Source organism: Chlorocebus sabaeus, chromosome 1 (genome assembly GCF_047675955.1).
Source record: "Chlorocebus sabaeus isolate Y175 chromosome 1, mChlSab1.0.hap1, whole genome shotgun sequence".
Lineage (NCBI taxonomy): Eukaryota > Metazoa > Chordata > Mammalia > Primates > Cercopithecidae > Chlorocebus > Chlorocebus sabaeus.
Window position 1 is genome coordinate 45,760,799 of NC_132904.1, and position 24,757 is coordinate 45,785,555.

Genomic DNA, 24,757 nt, shown 5'->3' on the forward strand with positions numbered 1-24,757 from the left:
CATGAATGAATAACATAGGCCCTGCTCTCAGGGAGCTTTCAGCCTAGAGGAACAGAGGAGACAGGTGCAGCAGCTACAGAGTTCAGATGAGGGGAGTGCCCTAGGAGCTGGCTTATACCCCAAAAGGGGAGTCTTCTGGGGCCTGACATTAAAGGGGACTCCAGAAGGCAGAGAGGAGAGAGGAGTGCAGAGCACGGAGGCCTGTGAAACATGGGCTTGGAGGCTGAGCAGGTTAGCACTGGAGGGGAATGTGAGAAACGGCTCGCACTGTTTGGATCCTTATATTCTGAACACAAGCCCTTCCCTTCATTCTTTCAAAGCATAACTCCAAACTGCAGTTATCTATGGATTGGGGTAAGCTTGGCTCCCCCACACTGATTTTCTAAAGTTGGGCTGGACACAGAGGCCCCACAGGTCTCCTCAATCCAGCAAGCAAAGCCTGAGACCAGCCCAGCCTTCAGGAAGTCGCCCTCAGCCTCCTGAGCTATAGGCCTTCACTGGATCCAAGTTTTCGCTGACTCAGAGCTCCACCCTCTGCCCTCTTCCCCGACTGCCCAACCCTCTACCGTGGAGTCAGACACACCCTGCCCACCCCTGGCAGCTGGTCCCCACAGCCTCGCCCTGGCCCACCCTGGTCAAACACTGGCAGGGAAGCCCGGGAAAACCAGACGGACTGGCCTTGCCAGATGGCAGCCAGGCCTGAAGGAACCTGGGGAGAAGAGGGTGACATGAAGGTCACTAGGGCTCCCTGAAAGTCAGAAAGACGTGGAGATAAGTTGTTGTTACTGAGATCTAATGGGCAGTAAGTCTTACTCTTTTTGTTTCCCAAGAAATGAGAGAATTATACCAGAGGTAATAACCCTTTCCATCATTATAGGGCTTTCCAGTCTCCAGCCCATGGTCACATGAGATATCCACTCTAACAGAGAAGCAGGAACAGAAGGGAACCTGGGGCATCCCTCCCTCCATCGCAGAGCAGCAGGTGCAGGCACCGCGTCTTTACCCAGTGCTTCCATCTGCTGTCCTCAGGCCACTGCCCTGCCCTGCCCCACAGCCTAACGTGGCGGGCATGTGCTGAGCAGTTTCAGACCCTGCTAGCCTTGAGGACTGGGATTTTAGGAGCAAGTTTCAGAGACCCTGTGGAAGACTGGGAAAGTCGGTGAAATAATAACGATGGTCCTGACGATGACAGAAAGCTCGTTCTGACATCACAGAGCTTTAAGCATGTGCTAATCACTCCTGTGTGCACCCTAAATACCTCACAACAGCCACTTACTGATGAGGAAGCCAAGGACTGACTGGTGAGGCTAAGCAACATGACAGTTAATAAGATTAAATTAGTAACCCTAACTAGGATTCATAGACTTAGTAGATCAGGATTTGAGACCAGCATTTCAGTGGTTGATTTAATAGACGCTCGCAGCAGCTGCTGTACATGCTGCCATCCATGAATGCTCAGGTTGCAAAAATTACATGGGTCCCCTTCATTGCTCTACTTTAAATTGGGATGGGTAATCTTGGCTACTTGGGAGGCTGAGGTGGGAGGACAGCTTGAGCCCAGGAGTTTGGAGATACGAGCTATGATCCTGCCACTGTACTTCAGCCTGGGTGCCGGGGGAAACGTTGTCCAAAAAAAAAAAAAAAAAAAAAGAAGAGAAGAAGAGAAAAGAGAAAAAAGAAATGGGTAGAGACCGGTTCCCAAACTTCACAGGGCATTCCTCTCACTTGGATTCATCCTCTTGTCCCCTCCCTCTGTCCTTGCCCTCCCTCCCCATTCCCTCTTGCGCGCATGCACACACACCACGCACAAATACTTGTGGGCTTGAGATCCCAGGCTTTTTCCAGCAATGTCATTGACATGCGCCCCCTGCTGGCCAGTCAAGGGTTACCGCATACTAACAAAGCAATGATCCTTGACTACCACCTAGTGGCGTAATGTGGTAATGTTACATTTCTATCCCTTCTGAATCCGATGCGATGTTAAATATTTCAGTAACCAGAAGCCAAAATGTTAAGAGCTTGCTCTTTGTTGCTCCCTGCTTCAGAATCCCTAAAAAAAATTCCTCACTAAAGTTTATAACAGTAAAATATTGATGAAGTTGAAGCTCTAAATTTAACTCGAAACGACAGTGAAATTTGAACTAGAATAACAGATACTATTTATCGAGCATCTATAAGCTAGGCATTGTACCAGTTGCAGTATATTGTTTAATTTACAATTTAATTCAATACTTCTATAAGGCATATCTTATACTTATTTAACAGATTTCAAAATTGGGGATCTGAGAGGGAAAATGGTTTATTCAATATCAAACAGTTATTATGCAGAAGACTCAGAACTAATCAATACCTTCATTTATGAAGCGTTCAAAAGTTAACCAAATGACCCTCAAAACACCCTTGGAGAACTACAGGAATAGTCCTATTTTAGGAATGAGTAATAGAGATCCAGGAAAGTTAAGGAGCTTCTTAAAGGTCACACAATGAGTATTGCAAAAAGTTAAGTGTCAGACCTCACTCCCCAGGAAGTGGAGTCTTTGCTGTGCTGCTCCTTGCCCTGCAGGGCCAAGACCACAGTTGTGATCTGCCATTTTAGGATCCTTGCTGCCATTGTACCGGGCCTCACAGAATCTAAAACACACCTCACCATCCGCAGGATCTAGAGTCACCACATGGTGCTGCATCCCTGATGCCTGAGTTGCCACCAAGCCCTATTGTCTCAGGTTCCTGAATTGCAGCCATATTCTGCTTCCCGGGCCCAAACCTCCAGAGCCCTCCTTCTTCTCCTGAGTCAGATCAGTTCTTTGCCCTGGCCCCCAGAAGTAGAATTGCAGCTACAACCCAGCCCCCTGAGCCCAAACTGCTAATGGTGCCTCAGTGTCCCATATCATGGCTCTCTGGACAACCTACATCCAATAAACACAGACAGCAAAACTGCACCACAAGACCCACGTGACACAATAGGTTTGTGGTACCCTGAGTCTAGGACCCCAGCCCCACAAATGCTCTAAGCACCTTCACCTGGAACCTAGTACCACTGCAGCTGCATGTAGGCCATGTCTGACCTGATACTAAGAGGGATTCTCTCAGTTAAGTCTCCACATAGTGGGGGAAATAAGAATAAGAGAACCCCAAAAGCCCTCGCCCATGAAGACTTTAACAACCTCCACCACTACTGCCACCGCCACAAACTTCTACAACCTAAGTCACTGAGGCACCCACAGTTATTCAATGAACCAATAATGAATACAGCTGAGGAAGCTGCATAGAGATTATATCACTCAACTTACCCAAAAACAGAATTGTCCTTACCAACCAGCACACTAAGACCAAACTGCTGGTGAAAGTCTTTCTCTACAAAGACGATTCTAGAAGTTTAGAAGAGATAGATGTTCTATAAGATGCACAGATACAAGAAACATCATGCAGAGACAGAAGAAACATAAACAAGCAAGGAAATATGACACCACTAAAGGAATACAATAACTCTCTAGTAACAGATCCTGCCAAAAATGAAATTTAAAAATTTCTGGAAAAGGAGTTGAAAATAATGATTTTAAGGAAACTCAGTGAGATTCAAAAAAATGCAGATAGATAATTTAGCAAAATCAGGAAAACAATTCATGATATGAATGAGAAATTTAACAAAAGGTAGATATTATTTTCAAAAATAAATCCTGAAGCTGAATAATTCAATGAATAAAATAAATAATATAATAGAGAAATTGAACAACAGACTTGATCAAGCAGAAGAAAGCACTCTAAATTCAAAGATAGATCATTTGAAATTATCCAGTCTGAGAAAAAAAAAAGAATGAAAAATAGTGAAGAAAGCCTATAAGACTTATGGGACACCATTAAGAGAACAAATATTAATAGTATGGTGCTGGAAACACTGGATATCCACATGCAGAAGAATTAAACTAGATCCCTATCTCTTATATACAAAAGTCAACTCTGAAAGAATTAATGACTCAAATATAAGACCTGAAACTACAAAACTATTGGAAGAAAACAAAAACACTGTATCAGAACATTGTGTGGGCAAAGACTTTGTGAAGAGGACCTCAAAAGCACACGAATCAAAAGCAAAACTAGACAAATAGGATTGTATCAAACTACAAAATTCCTGCACATTGAAGGAAACAATCATCAGAGTGAAGAGACAACTAGCAGAATAGGAGAAAACATTTGCAAACTATTTATTCAACAAGGGAGTACTATCTGGAATATACAAGGAACTCAAACAATTCAAAAGCAAAAACCAACCAACCAAACAAAAACACCCACCAACAATCCAATTTAAAAATGAGCAAATGAGCTGAATAGACGTCTCTTAAAAGAACACACAGGAATAGACAACAGGTATATGAAAAAACATGCTCAAAATCACTAATTGTCAGAGAAATGCAAATCAAAACTACAATATCATCTTAATACAGTTAGAATGATTGATATCAAAAAGACAAAAAGTAAATAAATGCTGGTGGGGATGCAGAGAAAGAGAACTCTTATACCCAGTTGGTGAGAATGGAAATTAGTGCAGCCATTATGGAAAATAGTATGGCGCTTCCTCAGAAAGCTACAAATCAAACTACCACATGATCCAGCAATCCCACTACTGGATTTATACCCGAAGGGAAGGAAATCAGTATGTGGAGAGATGTCTGCACTCTCATGCTTAGTGCAGCACTATTCACAATAGCCAAGATACAGACTCAAACTGTCCATCAACAGACAAATGGATAAAGACAATGTGGTACATATACACAAGGGAGTACTATTCAGCCACAAGAAAGAACGAATCTTGTCATTTGCAGCAACATGGATGAGTCTGGAGGATATTATTTTAAGTGGAATAATTCAGGCACAGAAGGACAGATACCATATGTTTTCACACATGTGAAAGCTAAAAAAGTTGATGTCATAGAAATAGAGAGTAGAATAGAGGTTACTAGAAGCTGGGAAGGATGGACAGGTAGATAGCCTAATTTTGGTTAACAGATACAAAATTACAGCTACATAGGAGAAATAAGTTCTAGAGTTCTACGGCATTGTAGGGTGATTATAATTAATGACAATTTACTGTATATTTTTAAATAGCTAGAAGAGTATATTTTGGATATTCCCAATACAAAGAAATGCTAAATGTTTGTGGTGATGGATATGTTAATAAACCCGATTTGATCATTATACATTGTATACATATATTGAAATATCACATTGTAAGCCATGGAGAGGGGCCTAGGTTGATGACTTCATCACAGTTATGAAAACTCTGGAAGTCACTAAGGATCTAAAAGATGAGAGTCACCCTGGAACCCAAGTTTGGCCTCAGAGAGAGGCCTATTTGAGGTCTCTACTACCTTTGGCACTTGGATGAGAGAAACCTCCATAGGCTCCAGGGTTCTCTTAGTTTCAGATTCATCACAATTGTAAGGCATCCCATGTTACAGATGGGGAACTGAGATCAAAAGAGTTGTCATTTATGTTGGAGGTCCCACAATCATTAATTATCAAATTAGAAATAAACCACATATTATAAAACAATATCAATAGTATATTTTATATGCATATACTAAAGTATTTATGCAGCTGTTTCTGTGTAGAAGTATAACCAGTGATTTATGCTTTCATCTATATTCTGTATCTTGTACACTAAGCAGTCTGATAAGACTTTTCTGAAGCACAGACCTGATCACTTCATTTCCTAAATGGTTATCTTTTCCTCTCAGAAGGAGATTCTCACTTCGTATTATGGCTACAAGCCTAAAAGGAATGAAAGAGTTTAGAACAACTCATGGTGGGAAGTTTAACAGGAAAACCTCATGAAAATGCAGGACTTCAAAAGACCGAAACTTTAGTGTATTCTCATTCACGAGAAATACAACTGCCAAGAAACTGCCTGATGCACACTTGGCTCTGGGACAAAAACAAAACAAAACAAAACAAAAACCAAACCAAAACAAAACATAAAGCTTTTCTTGAGAATTTATAACCGTAAGTCAGTATCACAGTGTGATCCAAATTCATACAACCTGTGGTCTTCCTAAAATTTCAAAAGACAAATGGGGTTTCTGAGTCCAACCTGATATATGAAAGCACACTGCGCTGCGGAGTTCCTCCAGTCAATCAGAAAAAGAAAACACAAGATCTCTCTAAACGAACTCAGCTACAATTCAGGCCTTAAAGAATTTCCACAAATAAACTCCCAAGGAAAGTGGCAACTCATAGTCAAAAATCACAAACCTATAAAAATAAAGCACCACATAAAAGTGCCAGAAGAAATCACAGACAGTAAAGTCAGATACACATAGACTTTAGCACTAGAATTATCAGGTAATTATAATATTGCCATGCTTAATAGGATTAAAGACATAAAAGAAAGAATTGACAATACAAACCAGCATCAAGAAATGAAAAAATGACTAAGAAAGTTGAAAAACAAAATATCAAATAGATTATCCTTAAATGTAAATGCGCTAAATGCCCCCAATTAAAAGACACAGACTGGTAAATTAGGTAAAGAGTTAAGAACAATCGGTGTGCTATATTCAGGAGACCCATCTCATGTGCAAAGACACACATAGGCTCAAAATAAAGGGGCGGAGGAATATTTACCAAGCAAATGGAAAGCAAAAAAAAAAAAAAAAAAAAAAAGGAGGGATTGCAATCTTAGTCACTGATGAAACAGACTTTAAACCAACAAAGATCAAAAGAGATAAAGAAGGCCATTACATAATGGTAAAGGGATCAATGCAACAAGAAGAGCTCACTATCCTAAATATGTATGCACCCAATATGGGAGCACCCAGATTCATAAAGCAAGTTCTTAAGACTTATAAGGAGACTTAGACTCCCACACAATAATAGTGGGAGACCTTAACACCCCACTGTCAGTAATAGATAGATCAACGAGACAGAAAATTAACAAAGATATTCAGGACTTGAACTCAGCTCCAGACCAAATGGACCTAATAGACATCTCCAGAACTCTCCACCCCAAATCAACAGAATATACATTCTTCTCAGCACCACATTGCACTTATTCTAAAATTGACCACATAATTGGGAGTAAAACACTTTTCAACAAATGCAAAAGAACGGAAATAATAACTGTCTCTCAAACCGCAGTGCAATCAAATTAGAACTCATGATTTAAAAACTCACTCAGAACCACACAACTACTTGGAAACTGAACAACTTGCTCCTGAATGACTACTGGGTAAATAACAAAATTAAGGCAGAAATAAATAAGTTATTTGAAACCAATAAGAACAAAGACAGAACATACCAGAATCTCTGGGACACAGCTAAAGCAGTGTTTAGAGATAAATTTATAGCACTAAATGCCCACAGGAGAAAGCAGGAAAGATCTAAAATCGACACCCTAACATCACAATTACAAGAACTAGAAAAGCAAAAGCAAACAAATTGAAAAGCTAGCAGAAGACAAGAAATAATTAAGATCAGAGCAGAAGTGAAGGAGATAGAGACATGAAAAACCCTTCAAAAAATCAATAAATCCAGGAGCTGGTTTTGGGAAAAGATTAACAAAATACATAGCCCACTAGCGAGACTAATAAAGAAGAAAAAAGAGAATAATCAAAAAGACATAATAATATCACCACTGAGCCCACAGAAATACAAACTACCATCAGACAGTACTATTAACACCTCTATGCAAATAAACTAGAAAATCTGGAAGAAGTGCATAAATTCCTGGACACATACACCCTCCCAAGACTAAACCAGGAAGAAGTTGAGTCCCTGAATAAACCAATAACAACTTCTGAAATTGAGGCAGTAATAGCCTACCAACCAAAAAAAGCCCAGGACTAGACGGATTCACAGCCAAATTCTACCAGAGGTACAAAGAGGAGCTAAAACCATTCCTTCTGAAACTATTCCAATCAATAGAAAAAGAGGGACTCCTCCCTAATTCATTTTATGAGGCCAGCCTTATCCTGATACCAAAACCTTGCAGAGACAAAAAGAAAAAGAAAAAGAAAGTTTCAGGCCAATATCCCTGATTAACATCAAAGTGAAAATCCTCAATAAAACACTGGCAAACCGAATACAGCAGCACGTCCAAAAACTTATCCACCATGATCAACTCGGCTTCATCCCTGGGATGTGAAGCTGGCTCAACATACACAAATCAGTAAACGTAATCCATTGCATAAGTAGAACCAGTGACAAAAACCACGATTATCTCAATAGATGCAGAAAAGGCCTTTGATAAAATTCAACACCCCTTCATGCTAAAAAGTCTCAATAAACTAGGTATTGATGGGACGTATCTCAAAATCATAAGAGCTATTTTTGACAAACCCACAGCAAATATCACACTGGATGGGAAAAGCTGGAAGCATTCCCTTTAAAAAATGCCACAAGACAAGGATGCCCTCTCTCACCACTCCTATTCAACACAGTATTGGAAGTTCTGCCCAGGGAAATCAGACAAGAGAAAGAAATAAGGGGTATTCAAATAGGAGGAAAGGAAGTCAAATTGTCTCTGTTTACAGATGACATGATTATATGTTCAGAAAACCCCATCGTCTCAGCCCAAAATCTCCTTAAGCCGATAAGCAACTTGTACAAGTCTCAGGATACAAAACCAATGTACAGAAATCACAAGCATTCCTATACACCAATAACAGACAGAGAGCCAAATCATGAACTAACTCCCATTTACAATTGCTATAAAGAGAATAAAATACCTAGGAATACAACTTACAAAAGATGTGAAGGACCTCTTCAAGGAGAACTACAAGCCACTGCCCAAGGAAATAAGAGAGGACACAAAAAAATGGAAAAAATTCCAGGCTCATGGATAGGAAGAATCAATATTGTGAAAATGTCCATACTGCCCAAAGCAATTTATAGATTTAATGCTATCCACATCAAGCTACCATTGACTTTCTTCACAGAAGTAGATAAAAGTACTTTAAATTTCATATGGAAACAAAAAAGAGCTTGTATAGCCAAGACAATCCTAAGCAAAAAGAACAAAGCTGGAGACATCATGCTACCTGACCTCAAACTATATTACAAGGCTACAGTAACCAAAACAACATGGTACTGGTACTAAAATAGATATATAGACCAGTGGAACAGAACAGAGACCTCAGAAATAATGCCACACATGTACAACCATCTGATCTTTGACAAACCTGACAAAAACAAGCAATGGGGAAATGATTCCCTATTTAATAAATGGTGTTGGGAAAACTGGCTAGCCATATGCAGAAAACTGAAACTGGACCCCTTCCTTACACCTTATACAAAAATTAACTCTAAATGGATTAAAGGCTTAAATGTAAGACCTAAAACCATAAAAAACCTAGAAGAAAACCTAGGCAATACCATTCAGGACATAGGCATGCACAAACACTTCATGACTAAAACAACAAAAGCAATGCAACAAAAGCCAAAATTGACAAATGGGATCTAATTAAACTAAAGAGCTTCTGCACAGCAAAAGAAACTATTATCAGAGTGAACAGGCAACCTAAGGAATGGGAGAAAATTTTTGCAGTCTATCCATCTGACAAAGGGCTAATATCCAGAATTTACAAGAAACTTAAATTTACGAGGAAAAAATTAACAACCCATCAAAAAGTGGGTGAAGAATATGAACAGACACTTCTCAAAAGAAGACATTTATGCAGCCAACAAACATGAAAAAATGCTCATCATCACTGATCATTAGAGAAATGCAAATTAAAACCCAATGAAATACTACCTCACACCAGTTAGAATGGCTATCATTAAAAAGTCAGGAAACAACAGGTGCTGGAGAGGATGTAGAGAAATAGGAATGCTTTTACACTGTTGGTGGGACTGTAAACTAGTTCAACCATTGTGGAAGACAGTGTGGCTGTTCCTCAAGGATCTAGAACCAGAAATATCATTTGACCCAGCAATCCCATTACTGGGTGTATAACCAAAGGATTATAAATCATTCTACTATAAAGGCACATGCACACGTATGTTTGTTGCAGCACTATTCACAATAGCAAAGACCTGGAACCAACCCAAATGCCCATCAATGATAGATTGGATAAAGAAAATGTGGTACATATACACCATGGAATACTATGCAGCCATAAAAAAGGCTGAGTTCATGTTCTTTGCAGAGACATGGATGAAACTGGAAAGCACCATTTTCAGCAAACTAACACAGTAACAGAAAACCAAACACCACATGTTCTCACTCATATGTGGTAGCTGAACAATGAGAACATATGGATACAGGGAGGGGAACATCACACACCCATGCCTGTTGTGGAGTGGGGAGTGAGGAGAGGGATAGCACTAGGAGAAATACTTAATGTAGATAACGGGTTGATGGGTGTCGCAAACCACCATGGCATGTGTATACATAGGTAACAAACCTGCATGTCTGCACATGTATCCCAGAACTTAAAGTATAATTTTTAAAACATCAAATAGAACTTCTAGAAATCAGTAATATAGAAATTGGATTTAAACTTCAGTGGATAGATTAAACAGATGATTAGACAGAATGGAAAGAATCTCGTTAACTGTAAGATATATCTGAAGAAATTACCCAGAAAGCAGCCTTAGAGACAAAGAGATGAGACATAAGGAAGAGGTTAAGAAATAAGGATGATAGAAGAAGAGGTCTAACATATGTTGAATTAGACTTCCAGAAAGAGATAATACTAAAAGTGATCATAAGAGGTAATAATTATATAGTACTTACTAGGTGCTCCTATTGTAAATCATTTATATACATTAAATTATTAATCTTCACAGCAAACCTATAGACTAATAATGTTATCCCATTTTACCGATGAGGAAACAAACACAAGAGTTAGAAAATTTAGCTAAGGTCACATAGGAGAAATGCCAAGTAGCCTGGTCTTGTGTTCTTCACTGTTATGTAATATTTTAAGAGATTATAGCATTAAATTGTCTAAAAATGTTAAATGATAATTGTAAAATCTCAGAAACTCCACAAATCCCAAACAAGATTTGAAAAAGAGTCACTAGATACATTTTGGTGAGACTGTACCATAGCAGAGAAAAATAAAAGCTCTTAGAGACAAAAAAAGGAGATCACCACAAGTGAATGGCAACCTGACTGAAGGCTGCAACAGTAACCATACTGATGGCCACAGCAGTAATACTGGCAGTCGGAAGGTGGATCTTCAGTGTGCTGGAAGAAAGTAACTATCACCCTACAATGTCATGAGTGGAAAAACCATCTTTAGAAGATGAGGGTGAAACAATTACATTTTCAGACAGATAAAAGGAGGCATTTACCATGCAGAGACTCTCACAAGAGGAACTCCTGAAGAATGTGTTTTGAGAAATGGAAGATATGAGATGTAAAATGGGAGGATGAGCAAAAGCATTGGTGATTATGTGGATAAACCTGTACAAACACTGACTATTTAAAACAATAATAAGTGTATCATTTGTTGGAGGGAAACAGAATCAAAATAAAATAATAGAGCATCGTAGGTTAGACAGTAACAGAGGTTAAAGCTTACTAAGGTCCTGGTGTTACTCGTGAGGAGAGCAGATTTCTGGGGACAAATGCATGCTTTGCCCACTGCACCAGAGTATAATACAAGAAAATGCTGAGTCTCAGAACTCTCTTCAATCAACACATGTTCCCTGTCTGAGGTCACCCAGCTGCTCTGGAATGCAAAGGGGCATGATCTTGTATGGTGTTCATCATTGTGTCTTCATTGCCTGCAACGGTACCTGGCATATCATAGGCAAACAATAAACAGTGTTGAATGAATCAATAAATGAGTGAATAGTTTCTTCTGATTGTCTTAAATGCTTCATAATTGTTACTTATAACTCAATTTGGCTGCAGCATAGGCACATGAAAGGAAGTCATAGGAGATAAGGCTGAAAATATTGGTTGACTCTAGATGATCTAAAAATAATCTAGCTAATAAATATCATGATGTAGAGGGAGAAACGTGACAGATGGTGCATGTGATGTGCTAAGTCCCCTGTATTTATAAGGAGACTCAATATATCCAGTTGTTAACATTGATTAATCAAAAATAGAAACATTGTTTTATTATGCAAAGCTTTTTTAAAAAAAGAATGGAAACAGTATGCAGTGGTTGCTTTTGGGGAATGAGACTTGGAGAGACTTTACATTTCATTTTATACACCTTAGTGTCATTTGAAATAAACCTGATTTTAAAAGATCAAGTGAGCCCCAGGGCCTTGAATGCCAACCAGAAGAGGGCAGACTATTCTTTAGCTATGAAAGCTCATGTTGCTTGATTGATCTGCTTCCTGCAGAGGCTCATTGTGGGCAACAAAAGACTTCAGGATAGTGATTCCTTGCAGGAAGTGGGGCTGGAGAGGGTAGGGGAGAAACCAAGAGAAGTGATTGGAGTCAGGGCAAATGCTGAGAAACATCTCATGTGGTTTCATGTGTCGTACTCTTATTTTCCAGCACCCTCTGCACAGGAAATCACAGGGTTGTTGAGCGTCTTGATAAGCTTTACTTAGTCATCAGTTTTCACTCCAGCTCCTGCAGGCATCTCCCCATCCTCAGCTGTTTGCCAGTCCCAGGAAAGCACTTCTCAACTCACCAACTCCAGTAGAAAGAAGGGTGTTAAGGTAAGAGTTTGTTCAAGAACCATCTTCTTTCAAAGGCAGTTTTGGTTTTTACCTTGGTCCACATCCTGATGAATTCATCAGGAAAAGGAGACAGGAAGCTCCTTTGAGGGAGCTTTGGATGCTGGCAGCTTAGACGGTGGGAGATCCGAATGGGGTCAGGCAGAGATTCGTCCCACTTCTGTTCTATCTACCTATATTCTCCCCTTTTCTTCAACCATTCAAATCTGCAACTATGGAGAGAAAAAATTTGCTAATTTCAATTTAGGGGCAGGGTAGGATGAAGGCATTTCCTCCCTAAGCTAAATTGTTATTAATAACCTTAGGTTGCACCGATTTTCTTGTTATTCAAAAGGTTTTTTCTTCATATCTGTCATTGTCTCAGCAGAAAACACACATCACACACTCTAAAGGGGTAGTTTGGAAGAGTTTAGTGAAGAGACTGTTTACAAAGGTGTGAATAGGGATTAAGGAAATATTTAAAGAATGTTGAAGCCCTCAAAGGCAAGTGATAGTGGAGGGCTGTTACCATTGCTAGGTCTGAAGTGATAAGGAGAAAGAGAAGTTCTGAGAATTCAGAATGTACTGTAGTGGTAGCTGTAACTGTAACTGTAGCTGCGGCTACAGGAAAGGGCCACCAGACAGGGCTATGTCCTTAGGTAGAAGAACACCGCCACTGCCAACTCACAGCCCTTCATGGAGCAGGGAGAGAGCCAGGAAATTTTTTAAAAATCACCCTTCAATCTCCTGTCAAGGTGTCCCTTTGGAGCCTGAGTGCCAGGTAGCCCATTGATGAGGCATAGACATGTTTCCTCCCAGGATGCAAAGGCAGGTAGAGAAGGGTGGACATGAGATCCTAATGGCAAATAGGAAAAATCTATTTCTTCCCATAGCCTCTTCTCAGTTTGTATTTCCGGAGACTTTCTCTATTAATGTGATTGAATCAATTTCTCATTCTATCACTTCCCTTTTTTTTTTTTTTTTTTTTTTAATTGTTTGACCTTCCCATCTAGTGTCACTTCTTTGGACTAGTCTCTCACCATCATCATAAATGCCTTGAGAATGGAATGTGGTTGGAAAAAAAGGGATTGGGAATACATAGGTACTCCCAGGTATAAATACACAGATATAAGTAATTTAAGTTTATGATTTTGGCTTCTTTAAAAAGAAACCTATTATAGTGATAATCAAAAAGAATGTTTATTAGATTTGGGCTGACGACTCCAAGACATCAAACATCAAGGCTCCTTCCAATTTCTATTTCCCCATCCCTAAAGAGGTACCCTTACCCTCGTGGTCCTACCTGGCTCCCAAACGCAGCAGCATTCCAGCCTGAGAGAAGAGAAAGAAAGAAAGAGTACAGGAGGAGCTGGTTTTATCACTTTCTCTCACCTCCCCTTGACCATCACATATGGTTACATGGTGCCATCAGCATAAAGGGAAGCTGAGGAATGGACCTTTTTCTGATTTAAGCTTCAGAATTATTATGTGTGAGAAAAGGAGAATGGCTTTTGGGGCAACTAGCAGTCTCTATAGCCCCTGATTCTCTTTTAGCATCTGTGCTCAAATGGAGACTTTTCTCAAGACTGCCTCACAAATAGTGAATGATGTAGGCATGGAACAGAAATAAACCCAGGACAGGGCCCCAGGAGACTGGAGTTGGTATTGGACCTGCTTTTCACCATGGGATTCAGGAAACTGTTTTGTACACATTAAGCCTGTCTTTCTTTCTTTGTTACAAGAGCATATTACAATAGATGGCCTCCAAGGGACATGTGCTGGAGGCTGGGGATGTAATAGTGAACAACCACAACAAAAATGTTGAGTTTAATGAGGGAGATAAAAGAAAAAACAGACATACACTTAAAAATACAGGTGCAAACTGTGTTCAGTGCCACGAATAAAAAGGCCAACCTGCACTGAGGGACGACAACAGAAGTGGTTTTCCTCCATATCCTCATCAGGCCAACCAGGGCTACAGGAACTAAGACAGCATGTGATGGATACATTCAGTCCTTGATGCCAATTCTGTACCCCCATGGAGGACTCATTCACTTTCCCCTTTGAGGCCTCCAACCCATGAGAGTTGTCTGCAGTGTGGAGTGATTGACAGCTGTTTTTCTGAAGCAAGAAAGAGCTCTTGCATTCAGTTGCTTATTCTCAGTTGCTTATTCTCAGTTGGCTTCTATTCTCATCTCTTCTCCTTATTTGATTAATTTCTCTTCCTGTTTCTTAAAGTTGCTTAATCTAGGCTTGAAAAAACTGCAATTTTGACATTCCATTTTGGATTTGATATGAGCATTACTTGTTGCTTTTCATCCTTTCTTCATGTGTAGTCGGCACTGAACCCTTGCAATGGGGCTGCAAGGCTGGTTAAGAACAAGCCCTCTGACACAGATCTGTGGGTTCAAATGCAGGCTCTACCACTTGTTTGTGAGACCTGGAGCATAGTACTCAATATATTTGTGCTTTAATCTACTTATCTGTAAAATGTGACTAATAATAGTACTGACTTCTCCGGGCTCTGAAGAGGATTTAAAGAGGCTATACCTGAGGAGCACTCAGCCAGCTGCTATTGTTCACTCCACTGTGAGTAAGGGCTCCTTCCCAAGTGTAATTGACATAGGCAGCTGGCTTTTCCCCCAAAGCCCTGCACAGTGTAGACGTGGTTCTTTTTTCCTAATTTCCCACTCCCTTCCCCAAATGATCCTTTTTCACAAATGCTTTAATTCGCAAAGAAAGCTCAAAATCATCTGGGGGAAATAATGGGTCCCCCCCCTTACATGTATTCATACCTCAACACCCTCTAGTCACCTCTAGACACTAGACACTCTGAATTGCCGCCTCTCTCTCCTTTTCCCAAACTGCCCCCTTTTCCTCCAAGATACAGAGAAATTCAGATAAACCTTGAATCCTTTCCATAAACTGGAAGTTAAAACTCTTTTGGGTGCTGAGCAAAAGCCATATACTAGCCCTTCCTGGACTGAAGATATGACAGTGGCCATTATTCACTGTCTGTGCAGGCAGAAGCAATCCCTTCAAATACACCAGAGCTTTCCCAGCAGGAAACATGAGGAGTGATGTTTTCTTCATTTCTTTACATGTGTGTTTTTTAGTGACTAATTTCATTTTAAAATGTTGGTGTTCCATTTAGCCCAAATTTTCAACTACTCTTGGCTCCCCATGCATGCATGCATGCATTCATTCATTCATTCATTCATATGTGGTAAAAACTTCTTGACTCTCCACTATGCCTTCACATTGAAGTAGGCACTGAGGACACAGAAATGGATAAGAGAAAAATTCTTCCTGTTTTCATAAAGCTGACCCACTGAGCCATTTCTAGCCTGACAGGCCTGGCCATCCTCAGACCTGTCCTAGCAAGAAGTCACATCTCCTTTATGACCCTAAATCATGATCTCCATTCTAACTGTTGATGAACCCCTCTCAGTCATTAAGGGTGGCCATGGGTCATGGCCTGGGTCATTTCTTCTGGCCCCTGAGAGGAAATCTGTATGCCAGGATAAAAAGGATGCTGAACTCAGAGTCCTGTCTCTTGCTGTCCCACATATTCTGCCTAGACTTTTCTCCTCCTGCCTCTAGAAGACATGACATGGTGACAGTGAGTGCGGGTGTTTGGGCCTTAGAATATTCCCATATCAGTAGAGGATCTATCTTGTAATAGAAAGAGCCCAGGATTTAGAGTCAGCAAGAAATGAGTTTGAATCCAGGTGCTAGAACTCCCTGGCCTTTAATAAATGACTTAATCTCTTCAAGCCTCTGATTTCCTCTCCTGTAAAACAGGGGAGGTAATTACTACATAACAGGCTGGTCATGACAATCAGTGAACATGCAGCAGGTGTTCAAGTCTTGTTTTTGTTCCCAGGGGCGCCAGTGGAGGTTTTCTGAGCATGGATCCAACCACCCCGGCCTGGGGAACCGAAAGTACAACAATGAATGGAAATGATCAAGCCCTTCCTCTGCTTTGTGGCAAGGAGACCCTGATCTCGGTCTTCCTGATCCTCTTCATTGCCCTGGTAGGGCTGGTAGGAAACGCGTTTGTGCTCTGGCTCCTGGGCTTCCGCATGCGCAGGAACGCCTTCTCTGTCTACATCCTCAGCCTGGCCGGGGCCGACTTCCTCTTCCTCTGCTTCCAGATGACAAGTTGCCTGGCATACCTCATTAACTTCTTCGGTTCCATCTCCATCAATTTCCCTAGCTTCTTCACCACTGTGATGACCTGTGCCTACCTTGCAGGCCTGAGCATGCTGAGCGCCATCAGCACCGAGCGCTGCCTGTCCGTCCTGTGGCCCATCTGGTACCGCTGCCGCCGCCCCAGAAACCTGTCAGCGGTCATGTGTGTCCTGCTCTGGGCCCTGTCCCTGCTGCTGAGCATCTTGGAAGGGAAGTTCTGTGGCTACTTACTTAGTGATGGTGACTCTGATTGGTGTCAGACATTTGATTTCATCACAGCAGCGTGGCTGATGTTTTTATTTGTAGTTCTCTGTGGATCCAGCCTGGCCCTGCTGGTCAGGATCCTCTGTGGCTCCCGGGGTCTGCCACTGACCAGGCTGTACCTGACCATCCTGCTCGCCGTGCTGATCTTCCTCCTCTGCGGCCTGCCCTTAGGCATTCAGTGGTTCCTAATATTATGGATCTGGAAGAATTCTGATGTGTTATTTTGTCACATTCATCCAGTTTCAGTTGTCCTGTCATCTTTAAACAGCAGTGCCAACCCCATCATTTACTTCTTCGTGGGCTCCTTTAGGAAGCAGTGGCGGCTCCGGCAGCCGATCCTCAAGCTGGCTCTCCAGAGGGCTCTGCAGGACACTGCTGAGGTGGATCACAGTGAAGGATGCTTCAGTCAGGGCACCCTGGAGATGTCCAGAAGCAGTCTGGTGTAGAGATGGACAGCCTCTACTTCCATCAGATATATGTGGCTTTGAGAGGCAACTTTGCCCCTGTCTGTCTGATTTGCTAAACTTTCTCAGCCCTGATCTTAAAACAGTTAAGATAGTCCTTGTGAGGATTAAGTGAGACTGTGCCTACGAAACAAACACTAAGTGCACTGTCTCTGGAACTGCCTTACTCACCGGCCTCCACCACATCCCCATGAGAGCTTTGCCAACTCTGGGGTCCAGAACTGTTCCCACTTTTAATGAATCCTACCTTTGACAGAAGGCTGAAAGCAATGCAGAAAAGGTCTACATTTCTTTGGTCACTGCACTTGATAGGGACTCAAAGAATGTTATATATTTAATAAGTTTCTTTTTCTCTTCCATACAATTCCTGTCTCAACAAAATTAGAATTAAATTTAAATCTAGCTCCAAAAGAGCAGCTGTCTTTCATTTTGGTAGACCTTAGAATATGCCCCTAGCTTAATAAATCTTTGTTGAATAAATGGCTTAATAAATGAACAAACTGGTTAATTTTTATTTTAAACCTCTGAAAAGTTTTTTTTTACCAGATCTGAGTAACTGTCTAAATTTATTGCTTTCACTACTTTTGAATTTTGCAAACATGAAATTAAGTTTTATAATTAGATAAATCAATGTCAACACATATTTAAAGTTTGAGGTAGACTGTCTTCCTGTGGTTTCCTTTCACATGCCATCCCTTAAAATCCCAGCTACACGCCTTCCCATCCCTTCCCCTTTGCCTTCGCCCTAATCCTCCCTCTCCGGGGGCTCTCTAATTCGTCCTGGAAGTTTCCAATGGTCTTATAGACTCTATGTTCTTGGAGGACAGGCTCTATGTCAGATTTACCTTTTATTCCAAAGAGCTCAGAGCATATATTTTATTAATTAAATTGCACATATTTTTAAAAGTTATGTGTTCCACAAAATCAAATACTAATTGTAAATGCTGCATCTTTTAATAAGTTTTTATTATTTTTAATTGAGGTATTATTAAGAGAATGATATGCACAGATCATAAATGTACAGCTTAATGAGTTTTGTTAAATGAATACACCTATGTGACCCAAACTTTATTCAAGACAAAATATTTTCATTATCTCTGAAAGTTCCCCTGTGCTCCTCCCAGTCATTCCTCCTGCCCCTAGAGGCAACCATTGTTTCTATTTCCATCAACAAGTATTAGTTTTGCCTGACCTTTAACTGTATCTTTTTAGAATCATAATATGTGTATTTTTTGTTTCTGGCTCTTACACGCAACATAATATTTTCAAGATTTACCTATGTTATTGCATCTCATATATCAGTAGTTTGTTCCTTTCATAAAGCTGAGTACTATTTAATTGTGTGAGTGTACTATGGTGTAGCTATTTTCATATTGACAGACACGTGTGATGTTTTATGAATTTTTTGGCTATTTTAAATAAAGCGGCTGTAAGCATTCTTATTCAAGTCTTTTTGTAGATATATGTTTTCATTTCTCTTGTATAGACAACCTGGAATGAAATTGCAGAATGATGGAAAGATGTATGTTTAACTCTATAAGAAATTATCAAGCTATTTTCTAAAATGGTTGTACCGTTTCACATACTCACCAGCAATGTATGAGAGCTCCAGTTGCTCCACATGCTCCCAACAAACATGGTTTTGCCAGTGTTTGAATTTTAGTCATTGTAATGAGTGTTAAGTAGTATCTAATTCTGTTTTAATTTCCATAACGACTTATTAAATTGAGCATCTTTTATGTGTTTTTAGCTACTCTTTTTTTTGGCAGTGTCTGCTTAAGTTTTGCCTATTTTTATTAAGTATTTGTGTTTTTCATTATTAATTTGTATACATTTTTTCATATGCTGAATGATTTCTTTGGTGGTTATGTGTATTATGCTTATCCAGCTGGTGGTATGCCTATTCATTTTTACATATTTATTTATTTTTAATTAACAATTACATAACATAACATTTATTTTTAATTAACAAATAACATAGTGTATTTATGGGGCACTATGTGATGTTTTGATCTATTTATACCTTGTAGAAAGACTAAATCAAACTAATTAACATATCCATCACCTTACCAACTTATTTGTGTGTGTGTAATGTGAAGGTTAAAAATTTATTCTTTAAACCAAACACTGCATGTTCTCACTTATAAGTGGGAACTGAACAATGAGAATACGTGAATACAGGGAGGTGAAGAACACACACTGGGGTCTGTTGGGGGGTGGAGTGGGGTGGGGGGAGGGAGAGCATTAGGAAAACTAAGTAATGCATGCTGGGCTTAATACCTAGGTGATGGGTTGATAGGTACACAAACCACCATGGCACACATTTATCTATATAACAAACCTGCATATCCTGCACATGTACCCCACAACTTAAAATAAAAATAAAAATAAATTTTAACATCTATTTTTTTTTTTTTTTTGAGACATAGTCTCACTCTGTCACCCAGGCTGGAATGCGGTGGCACAATCTTGGTTCACTGCAACTTCTGCCTCCTGGGTTCAAGTGATTCTCATGCCTCAGCCTCCCAAGTAGCTGGGATTACAGGTGTGCACTACCATGCCCGGCTAATTGTTAAAAATTTTTAGAGATGGGGTTTCACCTTGTTGACCTGGCTGGTCTTGAACTCCTGGCCTCAAGTGCTCCACCTGCCTCAGCCTCTCAAAGTGCTGGGATTATAGGCATAAGCCACTGCACATGGATGAATCTCTTCTTCTTCTTTAAAAAAAAAAAAAACCTTTTATTTTAGGTTCGGGGGGTACATGTGAAGGTTTGTTACATAGATAAACTCATGTTGTGGGGGTTTATTGTACAGATTGTTTCAACACCAAGGTATTAAGCTCAGTATCCAATAGCTATCTTTTCTGATCCTCTCCCTCCTTCCACCCAGTGCCCTCGAGTAGACCCCAGTGGTGTTGTTCCTTTCTTTGTGTTGTGAGTTCTCATCATTTAGCTCCCATATATAAGTGAGAGCATGTGGCATTTGGTTTTCTGTTCCTGAATTAGTTTGCTGAGGATAATAGTCTCCAGCTCCATCCATGTTCCCACCAAAGACATGATCTCATTCTTTTTTATGGTTGAATAGTATTCCATGGTGCATATGTTCCTCATTTTTAAAAACTTTTATTTTAGGTTTGGGGGTACCTGTGAACGTTTGGTACATCGGTAAACATGTGTCATGGGGATTTGCTGTATAAATTATTTCATCACCCAGGTATTAAGCCGGGTACCCAATAGTTATCTTTTCTGCTCCCCTCCCACCTCCCACTTCCCATCAAGTAGACCCTGATATCTCTTGTTTCCTTCTTTATGTTCATAAGTTCTCATCATTTAGCTTTCACTTGTAAGTGAGAACATGTGGTATTTGGTTATATGTTCCTGTGTTCATTTGCTAAGGATGATAGCCTCCAGCTTAATTCACGTTCCCACAAAAGACATGACCTCATTCTTTTTATGGCTGCATAGTATTCCATGGTGTATATGTACCACATTTTCTTTATTCAATCTCATTGATGGGCACTTAGGTTGATTCTATGCCTTTGCTGTTGTGAATAGTGCTGCAGTGAACATTTACATGCATGTGTCTTTATGATACAATGCTTTACATTCCCCTGGGTATATACCCAGTAATGGGACTGCTCAGCTGAATGGTAGTTCTGCTTTTAGCTCTTTGAGGAATCACCATATTGCTTTCCACAATGATTGAACTAATTTACACTCCCACCAACAGTGTACAAGTATTTTCGTTTCTCTGCAACCTCGCTAGCATCTGTTCTTTTTTGACTTTTTAATAGTAGCCATTCTGACTGGTGTGAGATGGTATCCCATTATGGTTTTGATTTCAATTTCCTTAATGATCAGTGATATTGAGCTTTTTTCATATGCTTGTTGGCAGCATGTATGTCTTCTTTTGAGAAGTATCTGTAAGTGTCCTTTGCCCACTTTTAATGAGGTTGTTTCTCTCTTGTAAACATGTCTAAGTTTTTAACAGAAACTGGATATTAGACCTTTGTCAGATAATTTGCAAATATTGTCTCCCATTTTGTAGGTTGTCTGTTTACTCTGTTAATAGTTTCTTTTCCTGTGCAAAAGCTTAATTAGATTCCATTTGTAAATTGTTGCTTTTGTTGCAATTGCTTTTGGTGTCTTTGTCATGAAATCTTTGCCCGTTCCTAGGTCCAGGATAGTATTGCCTAGGCTGTCTTCCAGCGTTTTTATAGTTTTGTGTTTTACACTTAAGTCTTTAATTCATCTTGAGTTGATTTTTGTATGTGGTATAAGAAAGGGGTCTAGCTTCAATATTTTGCATATGGCTAGTCAGTAATCCCAGCACCATTTATTGAATAGGAAGTCTTTTCCCCATCACTTGTTTTGGTCAGCTTTGTCAAAGATCAGATGGGTTGTAGATGTATGGCCTTATTTCTGGGCTGTCTATTCTGTTCCATTGGTCTATGTGCTTGTTTTTGTACCAGTATCATGCTGTTTTCGTTACTGTAACCTTGTAGTATAGTTTGAAGTCAGGTAATGTGATTCCTCCAGCTTTGTTCTTTTTGCTTAGGATTGCCTTGGCTATTCTGGCTCTTTTTTGGTTCTACATGAATTTTTAAACAGTTTTTTCTAGTTCTATGAAGAATGTCATTGGTAGTTTGATAAGAATAGCAAAAAATCTATTCTTATAGCAATGTTGAAATACATAATTCATTGTTATCAATTGTGGTCACAATGTAATGCAATGGATCACAAAAACTTATTTCTCCAGTTTAACTGCAACTTTGTACCCTTTGATAATCATCTTCCCTTTTCCATTTCTCTGTCCCTCTCTAGCCCCTGGATACCAACTTTCTACTCTGAGACTGACGTTTTTACATTTCACATGTAAGTGGGATCATACAGTATTTGTTTTTTTGTTGTTGTTGTTGTTTTTTTTTGAGATGGAGTCTGGCTCTGTCGCCCAGGCTGGAGTGCAGTGGTGCGATCTCCACTCACTGCAAGCTCCACCACCTCCTGGGTTCATGCCATTCTCCTGCCTCAGCCTCCCTAGAAGCTGGGACTACAAGCGCCCGCCACCATGCCCGGCTAATTTTTTTGTATTTTTAGTAGAGACGGGGTTTCACTGTGTTCTCCAGGATGGTCTCGATCTCCTGTCCTCGTGATCCGCCGGCCTCGGCCTCCTAAAGTGCTAGGATTACAGGCGTGAGCCACCGCGTCTGGCCCAGTATTTATTTTTTTGTGTCTGCCTTATTTCACTTAGGATAATATCCTCCAGTTTCATCTATGTTGTCCAAATGACAAAACTTCTTTCTTTGTAAGGCTGTATAGTATTCCACTGTATATACTACATTTTATTTATCTATTCCTTCATTAACAAATGCTTAGGTTGCTTTCATATATTAGCTATTGTAAATAATGCTGAAATAAACATGAGGTTGCTGATATCTCTTCAACATATTGATTTCAATTCCTTTGGATATAAACTCAGAAGTGGGATTGCTGGATCATATGGAATTCCATTTTTAGTATTTTGAGAAACCTCCATTTCATTTTCCAAAATGGTTATACTAATTTACACTCCCACCAACAGTATGTGAGGGTTCTTTTTCCTCCACATACTTGCCAACACTTGTTATGTTTCATCTTTTTTATAATAGCCATTCTAACAGATGTGAGGTGACATCTTATTGTGGTTTTAATTTGCATTTCCCTGATGATCAGAGATGTTGAGCATTTTTAAATATATCTGTTGGCTATTTGTATGTCCTGTTTTGAGAAATGCCTGTTCAGGCCCTTTGCCCATTTTTATAGTTATACATTTTCTTGCCAAGGAGATGTTTGAGTTCCTTATACATTTTGGCTAAGAAGCCCTTATCATATGCATGGTTTGTAAATATTTTCTTTTTTCAACATACGATTAGCACATAATAATTGTACACATTTATGAGATACATCATGTTTCAATACTTAAACAAATTGTGTAATGATCAAATCAGGATAATTGACATATCCATCACCTTAAACACATTTGTGATGAAAACATTCAAAAATGTATCTTCTAGTTATTTTAAAATATACAATACATTATTGTATATACAATACTCTAGTTATCCTACTCTGCAATAGAGAGAGGTTTGCATATATTTGCTTCCATTTCATGGGTTGTCTTTTCACTCTGTTAATTGTTTCCTTTGTTATGCAATAGCTTTTGGTATGATATAATCTCATTTGTATATTTTTGCTTTTGTTGTCTGTGTTTTTTGGGTCATATCCAATAAATTATTGTCCAGACCAATGTCACGAAACTTTCTCCTATGTTTTCTTCCAGTAGTTTTACAGTGTCAGGTCTTATATTTAAGTCTTTAATCTATTTTAATTTTTGTATATGGTGAGAGATAAGTGTCTAATTTTATCTTCTGCATGTGGATATCCAGTATTCCCAAACAATTTATTGAAAAGACTATTTTTCCCCATTGTATATTCTTCATACTTTTATTGAAAATCAATTGACTGTGAATACTTGGGTTTATTTCTGGGATTTCTATCCTGTTTCATTGGTTGATGTGTCTATTTTTATGCCAGTACCATGTTGTTTTTATTACAATAGCTTTATAATATATTTTGAAGTCAGAGGGTCTGATACCTTCAGCTTTGTTCTTTTTCTCAAGATTTCTTGGGCTATTTGGGGCTTTTGTGGTTTCATAAGAATTTTAAGGGTTTTTTTTCTGTTTATGTAACAAATAACATTGGAATTTTGATAGAGATTGCATTGAATTTGTAGATCACTTTGGGTGATCTACAAACACGGACATTTTAACAATATTAATTCTTCTAATCCTTGAACATGAGATATCATTCCATTTATGTATTTTCAGTTTCTTTCATCAGTGTTTCAGAGTTTTCCATGTACAAAATTTTACCTCCTTGGTTAAATGTATTTCTAATTATTTTAATTTTGATGCTATTGTAAATGGAAACTGTTTTATTATTTTTCAGATACTTCGTTATTAGTGCATAGCATTGCTACTCATTTTTGTATGTTGATTTTGTAACCTGAAACTTATTTTGAATCAGTTCTAGCCAGTTTTGGGGGAATCCTTAGGGTTTTCTACATTTCATTAGCAAACAGACAATTTCACTTTTTCCTTTCCTATTTAGATACTTTTTATTTCTTTTTCTTGCCTAACTGCTCTGGCTAGGACTTCCAGTACCATATGGAATA

General features: G+C 39.4%; 1 protein-coding gene across 1 annotated transcript; it reads left to right on the forward strand.

The window, feature by feature from the left end:
- Positions 1–12,512: 12,512 nt before the first annotated feature.
- On the forward strand, positions 12,513–18,488 carry MRGPRX2 (MAS related GPR family member X2). The gene is made up of 2 exons (XM_008004515.3): positions 12,513–12,627; positions 16,511–18,488. The coding sequence occupies exon 2, from the start codon at positions 16,536–16,538 to the stop codon at positions 17,526–17,528; it is 993 nt and encodes a 330-aa protein (XP_008002706.3). The 5' UTR covers positions 12,513–12,627; positions 16,511–16,535; the 3' UTR covers positions 17,529–18,488.
- Positions 18,489–24,757: the final 6,269 nt, after the last annotated feature.

Coding starts and splice junctions, on each gene's coding strand:
- MRGPRX2 (XM_008004515.3), top strand. CDS start 16,536: ATGGATCCAACCACCCCGGCCTGGGGAACCGAAAGTACAACAATGAAT.